The sequence below is a fragment of the Grampus griseus genome, assembly GCF_964374135.1.
Source record: "Grampus griseus genome assembly, chromosome: X".
Lineage (NCBI taxonomy): Eukaryota > Metazoa > Chordata > Mammalia > Artiodactyla > Delphinidae > Grampus > Grampus griseus.
Genome location: NC_138999.1, coordinates 130,483,912 through 130,505,325, shown reverse-complemented (window position 1 = coordinate 130,505,325; position 21,414 = coordinate 130,483,912). Strand labels below are relative to the sequence as shown.

General features: G+C 38.9%; 1 protein-coding gene across 2 annotated transcripts in view; it reads right to left on the bottom strand.

Annotated features, from left to right (window-relative positions):
- The window catches only part of BRCC3 (BRCA1/BRCA2-containing complex subunit 3), a 76,233-nt gene that overhangs the window by 49,080 nt on the left and 5,739 nt on the right, over positions 1-21,414 (bottom strand). For both annotated transcript variants that reach the window (XM_082681302.1, XM_082681303.1), the window contains exons 4-7: positions 19,507-19,626; positions 16,228-16,315; positions 11,706-11,794; positions 10,026-10,081 (exon numbers count right to left, since the gene is read on the bottom strand). In XM_082681302.1, the coding sequence (XP_082537428.1) occupies positions 10,026-10,081; positions 11,706-11,794; positions 16,228-16,315; positions 19,507-19,626 (353 nt within the window). The remainder of the gene's footprint in view (positions 1-10,025; positions 10,082-11,705; positions 11,795-16,227; positions 16,316-19,506; positions 19,627-21,414) is intronic.

Here is a 21,414-nt window from a genome sequence, read left to right as displayed (position 1 = left end):
TCTGCATCTTTATTCCTGTCCTGCCCCTAGGTTCTTCAGAACCTTTTTTTTTTAGATTCCATATATATGTGTTAGCATACGGTATTTGGTTTTCTCTTTCTGACTTACTTCACTCTGTATGACAGACTCTAGGTCCATCCACTTCACTACAAATAACTCAGTTTGGTTTCTTTTTATGGCTGAGTAATATTTCATTGTAGATATGTGCCACATCTTCTTTATCCATTCATCTGTCAATGGACACTTAGGTTGCTTCCATGTCCTGGCTATTGTAAATAGTCCTACAATGAACATTGTGGTACATGACTCTTTTTGAGTTATGGTTTTCTTGGGGTATATGCCCACTAGTAGGATTGCTGGATCGTATGGTAGTTCTATTTTTAGTTTTTTAAGGAACCTCCATACTGTTCTCCATCAAGACAATATGGTACTGGCACAAAAACAGAAATATAGATCAATAGAACAGGATAGAAAGCCCAGAGATAAACCCACACACATATGGTCACCTTATCTTTGATAAAGGAGGCAAGAATATACAATGGAGAAGACAGCCTCTTCCATAAGTGGTGCTGGGAAAACTGGACAGCTACATGTAAAAGAATGAAATTAGAACGCTCCCTAACACCATACACAAAAATAAACTCAAAATGGATTAAAGACCTAAATGTAAGGCCAGACAGTATAAAACTCTTAGAGGAAAAAACATAGGCAGAACACTCTATGACATAAATCTCAGCAAGATCCTTTTTGACCCACCTCCTAGAGAAATGGAAATAAAAACAAAAATAAACAAATGGGACCTAATGAAACTTCAAAGCTTTTGCACAGCAAAGGAAACCATAAACAAGACCAAAGGACAACCCTTAGAATGGGAGAAAATATTTGCAAGCGAAGCAACTGACAAAGGATTAATCTCCAAAATTGACAAGCAGCTCATGCAGCTCAATATCAAAAAAACAAACAACCCAATCCAAAAATGAGCAGAAGACCTAAATGGACATTTCTCCAAAGAAGATATACAGATTGCCAACAAACACATGAAAGGATGCTCAACATCACTATCATTAGAGAAATGCAAATCAAAACTACAATCAGGTATCATCTCACACGGGTCAGAATGGCCATCATCAAAAAATCTACAAGCAAGAAATATTGCTTTTTTGTGTTGACATTGCATCCTGTGACATCACTTAACTCACTTATTAGCTCTAGGAATTTCTTTATAGATTCTTTGGGATTTTCTGTGCAGATAACCATGTCTTATGCAAATGAGGATTAGTTTTTTTCCAGTCTATATGCCTTTTATTTCTTGCTTTATTGAACTAAGACTTCCAGCACAAAGTTAGAAGTGGGGAGAGGAGACTTTTCAGCACCAAGCTCTACTTCTAAGGACTTCTTTTTCAGGTAAAATTCAGAGAACGTAAAATTCACCACTTTAACCATTTTACAGTGTGTGATTCAGGGACTTGTACATTCACAATGTTGTGCAACCATTACTGTTACCTAATACTGTAATATTTTCATCACCCCAAAAAGAAAGCCCATACCTATTAAGCAGTCGCTTCCTGTTATGGTCTGAATTGTGTCTCCCCCCAAATGCATATGTTGAAACCCTAAGCCCCAGTACCTCAGAATGTGACTGTATTTGGAGACAGGGCCTTTGAAGAGGTGATTAAAGTAAAATGAGGCTGTTAAGGTTGGACGCAAATCCAATCTGACTGGTGCCCTTATAAGAAGGAGAAATCTGACATGCAAAATGACCCTAGCGATGCACATGGAGAGAGGAAAGTCCATGTGAGGACACAGTGAGAAGGCAGCCATCTGCAAGCCAGGAAGAGGTCTCAGAAGAAACCAAATCTGCCAGCACCTTGATCTTAGACTTACTGCAACCAGAACTGTGAGTAGATAAATTTCTGTTGTTTAAGCCACTTGGTGGTATTTTTTATGGCAGCCCTAGCAAACTAATATACTCCCAGTTTACCTCTCTCCTCTAATTTTTGTCTCTACAGACTTGTCTATCCCGGACATTTCATACCACATGTGGCCTTTTGCATCAGGCTTCTTTCACTTAGCATGTATTCAGGATTACAGCAGTTATCAGTACTTCATTTCCCTTTATGACAGAAAATTCTATTGTATGGCTACATACACTACATCTTGTTTATTCACTTATCAGCTGATGGTCATTTGGGTTAGTTCTGCTCTTTGTCTATTTATGGACAATGCTGGTATGAATATTCAAGTACACGTTTTTGTTTGAACACCTGTTTTCAACTGTCTCTGCTACATACCTAGGAGTGGAATTGCTAGGTCATATGGTCATTCAATGTATACATTTCTGAGGAATCACCAAACTTTTTCACAGCATCTGAACCATTCTAGATTCCCCCCTACAATGGGTCAAGGTTCGTTTTCTCCACATCTTCAGCAACACGTTATTTTCCTTTAAAAAAAAAAAGTACAGCCATCCTAGTTGGTGAGAAACAGTATCTCATTACGGTTTTATTTGCATTTCCCTAAAGACTACTGATGTTGGGCAGCTGTTTTTGTGTTTATTGGCCATTTGTATATCTTCCTTGGAGAAATGTCTACTCAAGTCTTTTGCCCATTTTTAAAAATTGAGGTGAAATTCACATAAAATATAATTAACCATTTTAACTAGGGAACAATTCAGTAGAACTTAGTACATTTACAATGTTGTAGGACCACAACCCCTATCTAGTTCTAAAACATTTTCATCACCCCAAAGTAAAACCCCGTATCAATTAAAGCAGCTGCTCCCCATCCTGCTCCCCATTTCTGGCCAAACCATGCCAACCACCAATCTGCTTTCTGTCTCTACTCTAGATACTTCATATAAATGAAATCATACAATATGTGACCTGTTTTTTTGTTTGGCTTCTTTTACTTAGCATAATGTTTTCAAGATTCCTCCACATCATAGTATGTTTCAGTACCTCATTCGTTTTTTATGAGTGATAGTCCAATTCAATGGATATACTAAATTTTGTTTATCCATTCATCAGTTGATGGACATTTGGGTTGTTTCCAACTCTTGGCTACTGTGAACAGTGCTGCTATGAATATTCATGTACAAGTGTTTGAGTACCTGTTTTCAATTCTTTTTGGTATATACCTAGGAATAGAGTTGCTAGGTCATATGAATTCTCATATGAAAAACCTCCCCCCAAAAAACTGTTTTCCACAGCAGTCTCACCATTTTACATTCCCCACCAACAATGTCTGTAGGTTCCAATTTCTCCACATCTTTGTCAACACTTGTTATTCTCCATTTTTAAAATTATGGTCAGCTCAGTGAATATAAGGTGGTATCTTGTTAGTTTTGATTTGCATTTTCCAAATGACTAATGATGTTGAGCATCTTTTCGTGTGCTTGTTGGCCTTTTGTACATCTTCTTTGGAGAAATGTCTATTCAAGTACTGTGCCCATTTTTAAATTGAGTTGTCATTTAGTTGCTGAGCTGCAAGAGATCCTTATATATTCTGGATACTAGACCCATTCAGATATTAAGATTTGCATATATTTTCTCCTATTCTGTAGGTTGTCCTTGCACTTTCTTGGTAATGTCTTTTGATGCAGAAAAGATTTTAGTGTCTGGTTTTTTTTAAATAAATTTATTTATTTATTTTTGGCTGTGTTGGGTCTTTGTTGCTGCGCACGGGCTTTCTCTAGCTGCAGCAAGTGGGGGCTACTCTTCCTTGTGGTGTGCAGGCTTCTCATTGTGGTGGCTTCTCTTGTTGTGGAGCATGGGCTCTAGGTGCATGGGCTTCAGGAGCTGTGGCTCGCAGGCTCTAGAGCACAGGCTCAGTGGTTGTGGCTCATGGGCTTAGTTGCCCCGCGGCATGTGGGATCTTCTCGGACCAGTGCTTGAACCTGTGTCCCCACATTGGCAGGTGGATTCTTAACCACTGAGCCCCCAGGGAAGCCCAAAAGATTTTAGTTTTCATGAAATCCAATTTATCTGCTTTCTTTTGCTATTCATGCTTTTGGTGTCATATCTAAGATTCCATTACCAAATCCAACATCATGAAGATTTACCCCTATGTTTTCTTATAAGCATTTTATAGTTTTAGCTCTTCTATTTAGGTCATTGATCTATTTTGAGTTAATTTTTATATATAGTGTATGTGGATAACCAGTTGTCCCAGCACCACTTGTTGAACAGACTCTTCTTTCCTCATTGAACGACCTCAGCACCCTTGTTGAAAATCAGTTGGCCACAGATATGCAGGTTTATTTGTGGACTCTCAATTTTATTCCATTGGTCTCTGTGTCTCTGCTTATGCCAGGTCCACAAAGTTTTGGTTAGTGAAGCTTTGTAGTAAGTTCTGAAATCTGGAAGTGTGATTCCTCCAACTTTATTCTTCTTTCTCGATATTATTTTCACTATTCAGGGCACCTTGCAATTCCTTATGAATTTTAGGATCATCTTTTCCATTTTTGTAAAAAGGGCCATTGGAATTTTAATACAGATTTTATTGAATCTTTGGGAAGTACTGTCATCTTAACAATATTGGGTCTTCCAATCCATGAGCAAGGGATATCTTTTGATTTATTTAGGTGTTTTTTCTTTCACCAATGTATTCTAGTTTTAACTTTACAAGTCTTTCCCATTCTTGGTTAAATTTTTTCCTAGGTATTTTATTATTTTGTATGCTGTCGTAATTGGATTTTTTAGTTTTATTTTTTACATTGTTCATTGCTGGTGTGTAGAAATACACACTGATTTTGTGCACTGATTCTGAACACTGCAACCTTGCTGAACTCATTTATCAACTCTAGTAGCTTTGGGGGCTTTCTTTCAGATTGTCTCTATATAGGAACACATGATCTGCAAATACATAGTTTTACTTCTTACTTTCCAATTTGGATGCCTTTTATTTCTTTTTTTGCCTAATTGTTTTGGCTAGAACTACCAGTAACATTGAATAACAGTGGTGAAAGTGGGCATCCTTGTCTTGTTCCTCATCTTATGGGAGAAAGCTTTTCACCATTGCGTAAAATGTTAGCTGTGGGTTTTCATAAAAGCCCAAAAATGTTGAGGAATGTTCCCTAGATTCCTAGTTTTCTGAGTGTTTTTATTATGGAAGGATGTTGAAATTTTGCTTTTTGTGCATCAGTCGTGGGTTTTTTCCTTCATTCTATTAATGTGGAATATTAATCAATTGATTTTCTTATGTTGAACCTCACTTCTATGCCAGGGATAAATCCCACTTGATCATAGTGTATAATCCTTTTAATGTGCTATTGGATTCAGTATGGAAGGATTTTGTTGAGGATTTTTGCATCTGTATTCATAGTGAATATCACTTTGTAATATTTTTTTTTGGTGATATCTTTGTCTGGCTTTGGTATCAGGGTAATACTGGCCTCAAAGATGAGTTAGAAGTGCTCCATTCTCTTCTATTTTTGGAGAGTTTGAGAAGGATTAGTGTTAATCCTTCTGTAAATGTGTGGCAGAATTAACCGGTGTAGTCATCTGGTCTTGGAGTTTTCTTTGTTGAGATGTTTTTGCATACTGATTCAATCTATTTAATTTTTATAGGTCTGTTCAGGTTTTCTATTTCTTTTTGAGCCAGTTTTGGCAATTTGTGTGTTTCTAGGAATTTGTCCACTTCATTTAGGTTATCTAACAATTGTTTGGTTTTACCTTATAATCATTTTTATTTCTGTAAAGTTGGTAGTAATGTCCCTACTTTTAATTCAGATTTTAGTTATTTGGTTCTTCTCTCATCTTTTTGTCAGTCTAGCTAGACATGTCAATTTTGTTGATCTTTTCAAAGAACTAACTTTTGGTTTCTTTGATTCTATTGTTTCTGTATTCCCTAGTTTGTTTGTCTTCACTCTATTATTTCCTTCCTTCTAACTGCTTTGAATTTAGTTTGCATTTCTTTTTCTAGTTCCTTAAAGCGTACAGTTAGAAATACCTTAAATACTGATTTGAGGTATTTCTTTTTTAAAGTAGGCATGTATAGCTATGAATTCCCCTCTGAGCACTGCTTTTGCTGCATCCCATAAATCTTGGTATGTTGTGTTTTCATTGTCATTAGTCTCAAAGTATTTTCTAATTTATCTTGTGATTTCTTCTTTCTCTTAAACACTGGCTGTTTAAAAGCATGTTTTTAAATTTCCACATATTTGTGAATTTTCCAGATTTCTTTCTGTAACTGATTTCAGATTCCATTCCATTTTTGTAGAAGATGCTTTGTATGATTCCAGTCTTCAAAAATTGAGACCTGTTTTGTGAACTATCATGTGGTTTATCCTAGAGAATGTTTTATGTGCACTTGGGAAGGAAGTGTATTCAGCTATTGTTGGGTGGAGAATTCTGTATGTGTCTATTAGGTATAGTTTGTTTATAGTGTTGTTCAAGTCTTCTGTTTCATTATTTTTTTTCTAATTGTTCTATCCTTTAAGGAAAGTGGGGTGTTGAAGTCTCCCACTAGTACTGTTGAACTGCCTACGTCTCCCTTCAGTTCTGTCAATTTTTGTGTGATATATTTTGGGGTCCTTTTGTTAGGTGCATATATGTTTATAATTGCTATGTCTTATATCATTTTTTGTTCAATTCTTCCTTACCACCTTTTGTATTAGAAAGACATTTTCTAGTACACTGTTTTGCTTCCTTCCTTTCTCTCTCTCTACTATATATCTCTACTTTCTTAACGGTTTCCCTGGAATTACAATTAACACTTTAGTTCAAATTAGCTCCTCAGACTGGGTGAATTGACATTATCCAGTCTGAGGAGCAGAAAGAAAGAAAGAATGAAGAAAAATAAAGAGCCTGAGACCTGTGGGACATCTTAAAACGCTCTAAGTGTACTCATAATAGGAGTCCCAGTAGAGGATGAGATAGAGAAAGGGGCAGAAAATGTATACAAATCACCTATCTTGAAGTTTGGTGATTCTTTCTTTCGTCTTCTCAAACCTGCTGTTGAACCTACCTAGTGAATTTTTCACTTCCCTTATTGTACTTCTCAGTTCTAGAATTCCTATTTGGTTCCTTTTTATAATTTCTCTCTTTATTGATATTTTCTATTAGGTATTCTCTATCATTCTCATGGTTTTCTTTAGTTCTTTGTATATCATTTCCTTTAGCTTTTTGAAAATATTTTAAATAGTTGATTGAAAGTCTTTGTCTAGTAAGCCCAACATCTTGGCTTCCTCCAGGAATGTTTTTATTAATTTATTTTTCCTGCTTTCAGCCCATAATTTGTTTCTGTGAATGCCTTTTTTGTTGTTGCTGAAAACTGGACATTTCGAATATTATAACTATGGAAATCGTATTCTACCCCCTCCCCAGGGTTTATTGTTGCCGCTTGTTTTATCTGATTTTGTTTGTGTGTTTAGTGACTTTCCTGAACTAATTTTTTATAGTCTATATTCTTTGTTATATGTGGCCACTGAGGTCTTTGTCTTGTTAGTTTAGTAGCCATCTAGTGACTTGACAGAGATTTACTTAAATGCTGAGATTCTGGTGTTTTTTTTTCTGGATTTAGTATTTGCCAGGTTGCTATAAAATATTGATTACTTTCTAGAGTTCCAATAAAGTTGATTCTGACAGTTTTTGCCAGATTATTCACTGCTTTTGTGGAGGACTTTTTTTTTTTTTGCGGTACGTAGGCCTCTCACTGTTGGGGCCTCTCCCGTTGCGGAACACAGGCTCTGGACGCGCAGGCTCAGCGGCCATGGCTCACAGGCCCAGCCGCTCCGCGGCATGTGGGATCTTCCCGGACCAGGGCACGAACCTGCGTCCCCTGCATCGGCAGGTGGACTCTCAACCACTGCGCCACCAGGGAAGCCCTGTGGAGGACTTTTGAAGTTTCCTACTCTGCCACTTTTGTTGATGTCACTCTCTCTTTTGTCACTTTCTCTCTTGATGTCACTTTTTCAATTTTAATGTTCTGAGGGGGAAAATGTCAATTTAGAATTCTTTATCCATTAGGGTTATTAATGAAGAATAAAAACATTTTCAGGCAAGCACAGATGCAGAAGGTTTAGCTCAAATGCACACCTTTCATAGGAAGTTACTAGAGGGCCTTTAACAGCAAAATGACAGAGTGAACCAAGAAAAATGACATGAAATCCAGACAACAATGGATCCAACCCAGGAGAATAATGAAGGAAAGCCCCAAGACATCAGCTGAGACCTGATTAGCATAGGAAGATAGAAGGCTTTAGGGAGCGATCCTAGGAATCTGGAACTCAGGGAGGTGATAAGGTCAGAGAAATAAGGGAGAAAAAAGCCATTCAAAACCCCATGAAAAAGCAAAAAGCTATACAGGAAAGGAAATGGAATCATAGTACACTACTTTATAGTGCTTGGTTGTACATGGAATAATATTTATATAATCATAACAATATAAACATTTTGTTTTCTATTCTTAGAATCAACTAGTACACAAAGCACAGAAAACACAATTGTGATTACAACATAGAACACAGGTTTTTGCAACTGTGAAAATATAAAGGTTTATGGTAAAACTGCAAGTAACACTAGGGAGCCAAGAGATGTCTATTGTCTGTTGTTGATAGAATAAATAAAGGGGCAAACTTTAAGATTAGAAAAGTAACAACAGAAGAACAAAAAGTAGTAATATAACTACATTGGGCAGAATGGAGATGGGGCGGTGTGAACTAAATCCTCATTTGTGAGACCAAGATAACATAATAAGAAGAATAATTAATATCTAAAATTAGTAAATCAAGAAAGAGTATCAAAAGTATATTATTTAGAGATATCAAGGTAAACAACAGAAGAACTAAAAACAAAATTGGGAGAAAGAAGTGGTTCCCCCTGAGGAGTGACAGTATTCCTCATAAATTCTGTGCCATCTGATATTTTTATGCACGCGCATCTATTACTTTGATGAAAAATTTAAAAATTAGCACTTGTGTATGGTTCAACATTCCAAAGCTGTAAAGGTACAATTAAGTCTCCACACCTCCTTCCTACTTCCTCTCTGCTGAGGTGACTGATGTTTCCTTCCAGATATTCTGTGTATTTCCAAGCAAGTACACTGGTATGTCATGAGTAGATTTCTCTTCCATATCCTTATATGAATGGTAGCATTCTATACAGACTGTTCTTGTACCTTGCCTTTTTTACTTAACAGTGTATCTTGGAGATATTTATGTAGCACTACTAAGCATCCTTATTTTTTTTGGTCACGCCATGCGGCATGTGGGATCTTAGTTCCCCGACCAGGGATTGAACCTGGGCCCGTTGCAGTGGAAGCACAGAGTCTTAACCACTGGACCGCCAGAGAATTCCCCTCATATTTTTAATAGCTGAATATTATTCCATCATTTAGATGCATCATAATTTATTTAATCAGTTCTGTACTGACAGACATCTGTTATTTTCCCCAATTCTTTGCTGTTTCAAACAATGCTATCATAATAAATTGACAAATATTATAAGAAAAAAATTTAAGGCATTCTTTGTTTCTGTCTCCCAATTAGATAATGAACTTGGCTTTCTCTCTGCCTCCTTGGTGCCTACCATGGTGCTTGGCATATAGTAGTTACTGTATTTGCTAATTTAGGTTGAATTGAACTTAAATGAGGAAACTAAGCTATGCAAACATTTAAATGAGATACTGTAATTCTAAAATCAAGTTTATGGCACAACAAAGACAAGAGCTTATACAAATTTATAAGACTCTGCACACTCAGCCTTTGTTTTACAATTCATCAGAGACAGGGAAAGTAACAGTGCAACTCAGTTTAGAATAATGCAGGAAAGGAAATGTGGGACAGGGCTGTGGTGATGTAACTGCAATGAACAGACTCCTTGCTTATATGATCCTAGCTTTCTAGATCCCTGATATCCAAGATGCTAAAGAGATTCTAATTCCTCACAGAGATGTTCACATGTATAAGCAAGACTACAGAATTCTTAGTGTCTTACTAATGAGAAAAATAAAATGAAATAAAACAATCAATTCCCTGGAATGGAGGTTAACCCACCAATACATACATATATCTCTGTCATACTTACTCTGAGCTCTTTTGGGCCTGTATGGACTGAAAGCAAGTGTAGAGTACCCGTCCAGTCTAAAAAAAGAAAGAAAAAAAGAAAGGTCACACAGAGGATTAATATTGAAAGAGTTATAGCAATTTAGTGGACGCTAACCTAAAACTCAAAGGCCCCTCTGGGAGTGGAAGGTTAGAAGAGACTCCAAAGATAGACTATGTATAAATCAGTTTCTGTAAGAAGGATCAAATACTCAGTCAAGGGCTTCCCTGGTGGCGCAGTGGTTGAGAGTCCGCCTGCCGATGCACGGGACGCGGGTTCATGACCCGGTCTGGGAAGATCCCACATGCCACAGAGCGGCTGGGCCCGTGAGCCATGGCTGCTGAGCCTGTGCATCCAGAGCCTGTGCTCCGCAACAGGAGAGGCCACAACAGTGAGAGGCCCGCGTACCGCAAAAAAAAAAAAAATACTCAGTCAACGTGAGATGGCCACAATCAAACATCCACTCATGTGACAGCAGAGAATTGCTCACAAACATGAGAACCAAGAAACTAAGAATGAGACCATTCAAACTCCTTTTTTGGAAGCTGACAAACTCATGCAACAACTATTTATAATGACAATAAATTTATGATGACAAAGCCAGAAGCATTTCAAATGAAGTATGAAGTTCAAGATAGTAAACTTTAATGTTTTCAGAAAAGAGTGATTTTATGAAGAATATTCATTATTAACATAGATTCTGAGAATATAACTAATGTACTAAACAAGAGGAGGACACACTTGGTAAATCGGCAAAATTCATACTTGCAGTGTTAAATTTTCTTTTTGTTTGAAGTGACACATAGTAAAACCTCTTGATCTGAACGTAAAATTCAAACAGAATAGCAAGACTAGCCATTGATTGAGCTGCTTAACTTCTCTGAGGTTCGGTTTGCTTATCCATAAAAATTGATAATAATAATCCTCACAGGTGGTTGTCAGGGTTCGAGTATATTTATGTAAAACACCTAAAGAGTAAGTGCCATACAATACGTGATAAATGGTAGCACTTGTTACTGTTATTAGCCTCCACTCCTACCACCGTGGTCAAACATCCGTCATCTCTTTCCTAGATTACTACAGTTGCTTCCTAACTGGTTTCACGGACGCCATGGACTCTGCACCCCCTCCCTCCCTGTCCCCCCAGCCCCACCCCCAGTTATCTCCCAGACCTCACTGTAGGATGACCACATGAGTTACCATGCAAAGAGTTACCATGGTACCATGTCCTGGTTACCATGTTACCAGGACACTTCCAAGAAGGAAAGGTGCTAACTGAATAGGAGACTGGGACAATGGGTGGAACTGGGACTGACAGAGGCAAGCTGGGACATGTAGTCATGTTCTGCCTCACTCTGCTGCAGCCACACTGACTTCCTCGATGTCCCCTAAACATGCCACACTCACCTCAGGGTCTTTTCACTGGCTATTTCCTCTGCCTGGAACGCTCTTCCCCCAAGAAATCCACAAGACTTGCTCCCTCACTTTCTTCAGGTCCTGACTCAATGACCCTCCTGATTGAAACCTTCCCTGGCCACCCTATTAAAATTGCAAAAAGATTTTTCTCTATTCTCTGTGTCTGTGTGTTTATACACACACGCATGCGCATGTGCACACACACACACACATAGACACACACACACACACACACACACACAATACCTTTGTATTTTTATCTTCTATGAAACAGGAAAATATAAGTCCTACAAAGCCTTGATCCATCATCTGGTACATGGCTTGTGTACGAACATCTGCAAATAAACAAAAATAAAAATCTGCTGTTAAACTGTACCTCCCAGACATGAAAATATAAAGATAACAGCAGCATACAATCCTCGCGGGATTCAGATTCTAAAGGCAGAACAGGGGTACATCCTAATGACAATATTATTGTCAAAGTATAAACATTTTACTAGGTTAGTGAAATACTACAGGAGTCGGCAATTAAATAATAAAATTTATTACTAATTCTAGGCTGCCTAGCCCACAACTAGCCCTGCTATGAAATGTAGCATAGAAAGAAAAAAATGGAAAGCCTATTATCCCCAAAACACCTGATAATTTCTTCCAGGAGGACTCCAAAAGAAAGGAAGGCATTCGAAGGAGACAGCAGATTTCTTAGAATAAGCCTTTTGATGGACAGCTTCTAGGGAAGTGAATACATTAGACTTGATACTAAAGAATGGCAGTGTAGAACTATTACAGAGGAAACTATTGTATACAAGTGACTACAATAGAATTAAATACTACATTCCAGGGAACAGAAACAAAATCTCACTAAATGGTTATACAGTTTTTGAAAAGGAAATCATAGACAAGCACCAAGTAACATTTGAAAGGATTAGCTAAAAGATTACCAAAAACTGAACCGAGGCAAAGTTTAAAGATATGAAGTACTCAGACCATTATTTATGGATACAAAAGATCTGGTATTACAACAAAACAGTGCACAGCATGGTTTGGTCCGGTGACTTATGCCCAGTTAGCTTGTTCTATATGTTCTTAAATATACTTTGCATTGGGACTTCTACCCAATATATTCCTAAGCAAAGAGTAGGGCCCAACAGTACCCAGCAAAGAGTAGGAGAAAAATACTGGCTGAAACAGTTGGTGAAAATGAACAGCACTGTTTGAATGATCTCTGTACCTGCTATACGACCTTGGTAAAATTTTTAATACCTCTAAGCCTATTTCCTCATCAGTTAAATAAGGATAAACATCATCCGTACTTTTTCAGGGTTTTGTATTTTAAAAGTTGCCAGATGTTTTTAGCACAACGCCTAGCACATCAGAGGTGCTTCATAATAATTCATTACATTTCGTTCCATCCACAACCATTGTTGATGCACTGCTGAATCTGAAATGGATTAGTATCCATACTGTGCCACCCAAAGTGCTTCTGTCAAGATCACCCATGATGCATTTTTGGTTCTCAATTTATCCGATTGCTCCCTCTTTGAAACACTATCTTCACTTGGCCTCACATTCCCACTCTTCTCATCTCTGTCCTCTTAACTTCCTGGCTCTTCTTTTCCAGTCTCTTGCTGGATCCTTCCCATCTTTCCATCCTCGAAATATTGGCATGCCCAGGGCTCTGTCTTCAGCCACTTTCTCTTCTCCATCTACACTTACTCCCTGGGGGAGTTCATTTAGTTCCACGGCTTCAAATCTCATCTCTATACTGGCCACTCCCAACTCCTACTCAATAAACTCTAGTTCCAGCCTTCTACCCAAACTGCCGAATCATATATCCAATTGTGTACCTGACACTGAGACTTGGTTGTCTTAATACTGTGCTCCTCAAGGCAGTAGGTCCATGAACTATTTGTTACCCGTTCACAAGGAGACAAGAGCTTGAGCTGGAATGGAAATTAATGCTCTGCTTCCTTCATTGACAAAGTCTTAAGGAAAATGTAAGCTGAACTAAACAATATGCTAAGTTGACATAGATGATTTGGTTTTTTTTTGGCCATGCCAAGCTGCTTGCAGGATCTCAGTTCCCTGACCAGGGACTGAACCCGGGCCACAGCAGTGAAGGCCCAGAATCCTAACCACTAGGCCACCAGGGGACTCCCGACAGAGGATTTATGTTTGGTGTAGGCTCCTTATCGAATTGGTCACAGACCAAAGCCAGGCTAGGTGAGCATCACTTGCCTACCAGACATTTGAAACTCAACATGTCCAAAAGCACACACTTGATTTCCTCCACAAAATCTGCTACTCCCAAAGCCACACTGGCTCTCCTGCTTTTCCTCAAATTTTCCAGGCATGCTCCTCCTCAGGGCCTTTGCACTGCCTATTCCTCTCTGCCTGGGACGCTCTTCCGCAAGATATTTGCACGGCCAACTCTCACTTCCTTCAGGTTTTTGCTCAACTGTTACCTTCTCCATGAGGCCTAATCACGTTACTTAAAATACAAACCCTATGCCCCTTACCCTGATTTACATTTTTCCCTGAGGTAACTTAATTACTTCCAAATTACCTCCTAAATGCCAAATCCAAAAGATACACTTTAGTCTAAATGAGGACCATCCAAGAGACCTTCTTGCAACTGTGCCAATTTTTCTTTCAGCATCAGACAGTCTGAAGAGACAAAAGAATCACACCTCCCGTTTCCTGGTGTAAAAGTAGAACAGCCTGAGCACCATATTCTTTCATTTACTCTTGACTCAAAATTTTCCTGAAACAGAAACCACAGACCCCAGTTCATAATAAAGGATTTTAAAAGAATGAGAGACTATACATACAAGTGTTTTTAGAATATGAGCCCTGAGATAGCCATCACATTACAATAGAATTTTGGTTCAGCCTTCACTTATTCTATCCCTGGTCCTAACAGAGCTTCCATCTATGTCAGTTTGCTAAAGAAGGGCATAGAAATGTATTATAATATCAAAACAAATTTGTTTGTAATGATTCTAAGGAGTATTGACATGTAACTTCTAGAAGAGAATGTTTGGGGAAATGTAATTTTTAAAAATGACTGGTTATAGAAAACTGCTTAATTAAAACTACAGCCTATATTTGTCATGGGAGGTTGATCTGACCCACCAACTTTGGTAATAAATTAACACACCATGACATCACCGTAGCAGTGCTTCCCTTCTTATAAAAGGATCAAGCAGATCTTATGATTAGGAACATAACTACAGGCGCATGTTTCCTTTTACTATGCACTTACAAAGACAGGAAAGTTAATGTAAGAGTAACTGAAAAACAGTGCCAAGTCACATGCGATTTACAAAATAGGCTGTGCTTTTTAAACTGCTTCCCTTTTTCTTTTGCAAGCCACGTCCTATAGGTAAAATTTGGGTAAGATCGTTGCATGGGTATGACATAACTCAACTATGTATCTTTTTCCCCACCACCAAACCTATGCTTTCTCCTCCATTTCCTGTTTTCATAAATAGCATTCCCACTTAACCAGACAAAGCAGACGCTGGAGAATGCCAAGGCCCCTGATTCACAGAAACCTCCACTGAGATACTGACTCTGCCACTTATTAGCTGACTGGTTTTGCACAAAGTATTTCAGCTCGAACCTCAGCTTAGTTTCTTAGGAGCCACACACTCCTCGTGATTATTTGGGAAGTGTTTCAAGAAGTAGAGAGTGGTTGCAGTATCAAATGCTACAGACTTGGGAGACAGATATGGTTCAGACCTCAGCACTGCCACTTACTCAACACATGGGAGCCTCCGTTTCCTCCTCACTGCCATGAGGGGGAAGGTCTCTAAGTCACGGGTTAGACGAGGAAACATTCATTTCCGCAAGTAAAGTTATTCTAATTCTTTCAAAAGAGTCAGATAGAGACAAAAAGTGACCATGATTAGAGAAAAAGGGTAAAGATAAAGAGAAAGAAAACAGGGCTTCCCTGGTGGCGCAATTGTTAGGAATCTGCCTGCCACTGCAGGGGACACGGGTTCCAGCCTTTGTCTGGGAAGATCCCACATGCCGTGGAGCAACTAAGCCTGTGCACCACAACTACTGAGCCTGTGCTCTAGAGCCCATAAGCCACAAGTACTGAGCCCACAAGCCTCAACTACTGAAGCCCGCGCACCTAGAGCCCGTGCTCCACGAGAGAAGCCACCACAATGAAAAGCCTGCGCACTGCAATGAAGAGCAGCCCCCACTCGCCGCAACTAGAGAAAGCCCGCGCACAGCAACGAAGACCCAACACAGCCAAAAAAAAAACAAAAAAAGAGAGAGAGAGAAAACAATCTTGTTACGTTATACTGATTAGAGGGCTGAGGAGGTAGGTTGACAGCCCCAAGAGCTAGGATGATATATGTGTCAAACAGAGATTGTAAACATCAGTTTTATAAATTTCACCCTTCACACCTTTGATTCTTCCAAATGGTAGTGTACTAGACAGTGATAGTCACAACCGGCAATTTTCAGTTATAGTTTATTTATTATTATTATCATTATTTTGGATACCAGCCAAATGTCAGGGTTTAGTCTTGATTTCCTGAATACTGTCAAAATGGAGTGCTAAAATTTTATCTCTATTAAAAATAATCAATATGACATAAATCAGTACTTTTAAAACAGCAAAATAAAAATAAGGACGTTTGCTTAAGGATACTTAAATTTTGATTTAAAATAACCACAGCCCATGTAATGGAGAAGGAAAAATGATATTCATTTCTAAGAACAAAAAACATTGCAATCCCATAATACTTACCGACATGTGAAGGCCAAACAGTTATATGGGGATGGGAATGATACCAGCCCACAACTCTCATGGGGCGACCAGTTAGTTCAGCCAACCTGTGTGTCTGTCAAGGTATTTTCAACTTGTGGGAACACAATTTGTGATGCTAATAAAGGCTCAGAAAGCAACCTGAAGTTTAAAATAAACCTATCACAATTTAATGTCAACAAAAGAATGAAAAAAGGTCAATGCCCAGAATTTCCCAGACTTCCCTTCTAAAGCCAAAAGTATTTCTTTTTTTTTAAATAGAATCCATTTGGTTTCCATTATTGTATATAGTTATATGCTCTTAATCCAATTTAGCTAATATTTGATCACTCAAATACTTATCACTGTGCTATCTGAAAAGAAGCTTCTAAATCTTTGGATGTCACATTATTAACTTGAGTAATCTTCTGTCCTCTAGCCCAACCTACCCTCACTCCTGAAAAAGTACAAAATTTAAAAAATTCATTTCATTTCTCTCTGGCAAGCTGCCAGTGTCAACAATAGCAAGTAGGGTGGTTTCAGAGACCAAATGAACAAAGACCCCCAGTTTAGTCTCCCCATTTGTCTAGAAATATCCTCCAAAAGAACATTTTCTCCTTTGTTCTGGAAATAAAAATTTACCGTAACTGTCTGAGGCTCTGACTTGAGATAAGAACTCGGTTGGAGATAAGAAGCTGTCCCCTTCTGTTGCTATTCACTGTAAAGTGCTGGTTCATTTTCCTGTGAATTACTTGCATTGAAACCCAATAGTCCTATCTGTATAGCTAAGTGTAAGAATACTTTTTAGGGACTTCCCTGGCGGTTCAGTGGTTAGGACTCCACACTTCCACGGCAGGAGGCACAGGTTCCATCCCTGGTTGGGGAACTAAGACCCTATATGCTGCGTGGCACAGCCAACAACAACAACAAAAACTTTTTAAATATATATTTTTTTAATTTCAAATGCCAAGAGAAGTTACTTAACTTCCCTAAGCCCATTTCTTCAGCTAAGGCGAGGGAAAGGACCACCCGAAAGGATGGAAGGTCACTCTGCCCAGCACTCAAGCAGGACAGGGACTGGGGGCTGTCCCCACTGGCCAGAATGCCAATCTAACAATTTCAGGCGGCCTTGGGCAGGAGGCTCAGAAGGCCTCTGAAAAAATGACTCCTACACTGAAAGCTCCTCCGGTCCCACGCAGCAAATCTTCAAACAAGTAACAATAGGGTCTCACTGTCCCCGGTAACCTAACAGCATCCCAGAACAAAGCTAAAAAAATATGTCTAGGAATACAAAGATATCCAGCCCCCAGGGGAAAATCATAATCCTGGCATCCAATCTAAAATTACCAGGTGTGCAGAGAATTGGGAAAATCCAACCTATAGTGAGGAGACAGAGAACAGATTCATGGCTCCCATGGTTTGAGGTGTGCGGGGTGAGGGTGACTATCCAGGGGAAGCTTGAGGCAGATCTTTACGGTAATGGAACAGCTCTGCACCTTGACTGCTGTGGTGGTTTTATATATATCTCTCTACACGTATGACAAAATGGCATAGAACTACACACATTAATGTCAATTTCCTGGTTTCCATATTGAACCATAAGTTATGCAACATGTAACCTTTGGGGGAAACTGTGTAAAGGTACAGGGACCTTCCCATACTATTTTTGCAACTTTCCATGAATCTATAATTATTTCAAACTAAAGAGTTTAAAAAAAGATGGAAAAGGTACACATCATAAGAGGAGATTGATATATATGATTATATAAAAGTGCAACAAGAACAATTTGATTGGGAAAAAACACACACATACTGTGAAAAAGCTGACAAAAATCACTATCCTTATCACAAAAGGCTAGCTTTCTTAACATAAACTATAAATTATTAAGAAAAATATTTCCAAATCAATAGAAAAACGGGCAAAGGAAATAACCATATAATTCAGAGAAAAATACAAATGACTCCTAAAAATTAAAAGCTGATCAAATTTACTCACAAGAAAAATGCTAATTAAAATTGCAAGAAAGAAGATACAATTTTTTGCCAATCAGGTTGGCAAAACCAAAAACTTTGATTTACCAGGGCCTCGCAGTACAAAAGCAAAACTTTGATAACATACAATGTTTGGAAGGGTGTGGGGAAACAGATACTCTTGCACATGGCTAGAGGGTAAACTGGTCAAACTGCTACAGGCGCAAGTCCATATAACCTTTGCCCCGGCAATTTCACATCTAGGAATTGATTCTACAGATACACGCACACATTTGTGAAATGCAACGTCCAAGGTTATTTGCTGCAGCACTGTCAGTAAAAGACTGCAAATAACCTAAACATCTGCATGAGGACAGCACAGCCATCCAGGGCTGTATTATGTAGTCATAAGAATGAGACATCTCTATATAGTAATGTGGACAAATCTCTAGATACACTGTTAGGTAATGTCATAGCTACCATATGTATTAAATACTTTTTAAAAAAGAAAATATTCTTATATGTTTCCGTATGCACAGAATTCATCCATAAGGACACATGAAAACCTGATACCCCTGGTTATGTCCAGGGAAGGATGGTGGGGGAACTGGGGCACAGAGGCTAGAGAGAAATACTTACTTTGTATACTTTTTTGTACCTTTTAAAGTTTGTACCATGCATGTTTTCTACTTTTAAAAGTTACTTTTTAATTGACTACAAGATTAACTTAATCTGAAAGAATGATAAATTACTAAAACCGCTGATGCAAGTTTAATTTGTTACAGTTGAGGTATGGAGTCCAGATCATAGGAAGCAAATGTCCCAACTGATCGCTCTTTGGTTACATTTAACATGGAATATTGCATTCAGTTCTCAGCACTGCATTCTCTTTGAGAGGCAGCCTCAAAAGAGAATCTCCAAAGGAGAGAGACCAAGATAGTGAAAGGCCTAGAAGCTAAATGATATTACAAAAACCGTGGGGGCGGGGGTTGGGGTAGACGGGGCAGAGGGGAGTGGAGAGGAAGGAGACAGGGACTCCCCAGAGAGTTCACTGTCATAGTATTGGACCCTGGGATCTTTTGGCATTTAAGAGCAGAAATGTTAGAAATGTCCAGTTCTTCCAATAAAAGCCACTCAAAAAGAGAAATGGAGAGAAATGCTGATTAACCAAGCAACTGGATCTAAGGGGTAAATATGAAAACCGGGAAAGAGTCACTAGGAAGAAAAGCTGTGAAATCCGCTTAAGCAGCAAACAGAGAAACCTGGAAGCCTCAAAGCACATAAAAGCTTCTCATCGACCAGTAAGGATATCTCTGCCTCTGTCGAGGCTGCAGACAGCTGCTCTGGAGAAATTTCCACTCGGTCCTTCCTCTTATCAGAACGCCGCAAGATGATGACAGAATGAATGTGAACAATTCTGACGGTGTCAACCTAAAGGAAAATCCACAGAAACGTTTACTTCTGTCTCTCTCGAATAACATCTCTCCCTGCAATTACGGGACTGCATCGTATTACATTATCAGGTTAAAGTTTCCATCTTAGAAAACAGGCATTTTTTCTCATGAATAACAGAACGTTTCAAATAAAAGACATCCAACCTCAGTATATACATTTCAAAACAAAAATATAAAGGCTAACGTTTAGATCAAGGGAGGACTTTTGCAATGATCAACTAACAATCATTTGATTTCCAACTATGTGCAGGAATACAAGTCAGAGTGCTGACAGTCCAAGTGTTCAAAATGCTAACATGTGGTTGCGCAGCAAGAATCATACATGAAACTACACTAAAGTAACGCAGTAAATAAATGCTGCAGGAGCCCAGAGGAAAGGAGTCTCTCAGATTGGAAACAAATCTTTACAGAAAAGGCAGACGAGAGTTATCTATTTCCTGGTTGTCGTGTGTGTGTGTGTGTGTGTGTGTGTGTGTGTGTGTGTGTGTGCGCGTGCATGCACACGCACACATAGATAGAATTTCTGTAGATGCCAAATAGATGTGAATGACATGTTTGGGAGACAAACTGGCCAACTCATTTAGGTGGTACAGAACTTGAGGTGGAATGGCAGACAGCAAGGCTAAGAAAGAAGGTTAGTGTGAAAATATGCAAGGTCTCATATGCCAAGCCACGATCTGCAGGATGACCGAGGAGGAAGGACACTATTTCAGAGAGCTTGGCCGGGAAGCACTGGACTAAGTGTATGTCAGAGATGGAAGAGACAGCCTTGAGATTCATTAGGAAGCAAGGATCCACGAGACTTGGTAGCTTATGGACCATGGGTGATACAGGACAGGAGCTGTCAAGGAGGACTCTGAAGTTTCAGGGTTGAAACTAGGTAGAGCAGAGGAGGCAGATCTAAGTTTAGAAAGGATCAAGAAGGAAGGAAGATGAGTGTGTTTTCAGATGAGCTCAACTGAGATGAGAGGATGTAAATAAAGGCAAGGAATAGCGTGGGGAGGGGGAGCAGAGGTCCAGGGTGAATCCAGGGGGATACCCATGGTATAGGATGGGGTACAATGAGAGGAGCCAGGAAGGAAGACAGCAGTCAAAACCAGAACAATGAAATCGTTCAAGAGTTTCAGGAGAAAAGGTGGGTATGGCATTGCCAGACGTTGCCCGGACAAGGGTGAAATCTGAGACAAGATTTCGAAGTAACCTATAGACCTACACTGTGCAACACAGCAGCCATGAGGCACGTGTGGCTACTGAGCTTCAAATGTGGTTCCCTTTCATGCCTTTTTTCACCTCATGAACTCTTTCATAGACTTTAAATTCCTTGCTCATCCTATAAAGAATGAATCATTCTACCCTCACATACAACTTTTCTTATAATACACACACGTGTCTGGCAGGCACAGAGTACACAATAAGGAAAATCAAAAGCAGACAGAAAGACACTTGACCTTCCAAGGAGCAACAAGACAAAGAGCTGACTTTTGAACAGAAACAATCAAAGCATAAAGAGAATGGGTGACATGTCAGAGTGCAAAAAGAAAAGATCTGCCAGCCAAGAACTCTATGAAGAGTTCTTTGAATGAGAACACATCCCTCAAAAATGAAAGTAAAATAAAGACGTTTTCACATGCAAAAAATTGAGAGATCATTATCAGCACAGAAAATACTAAAAAGAGAAAGGAAAATCCCAGATATGAAAGAAGGAATGAAGAACACTGTAAAGGGTAAAATATGTGAGTAAACACAAATGTAATGCTAACTGTAC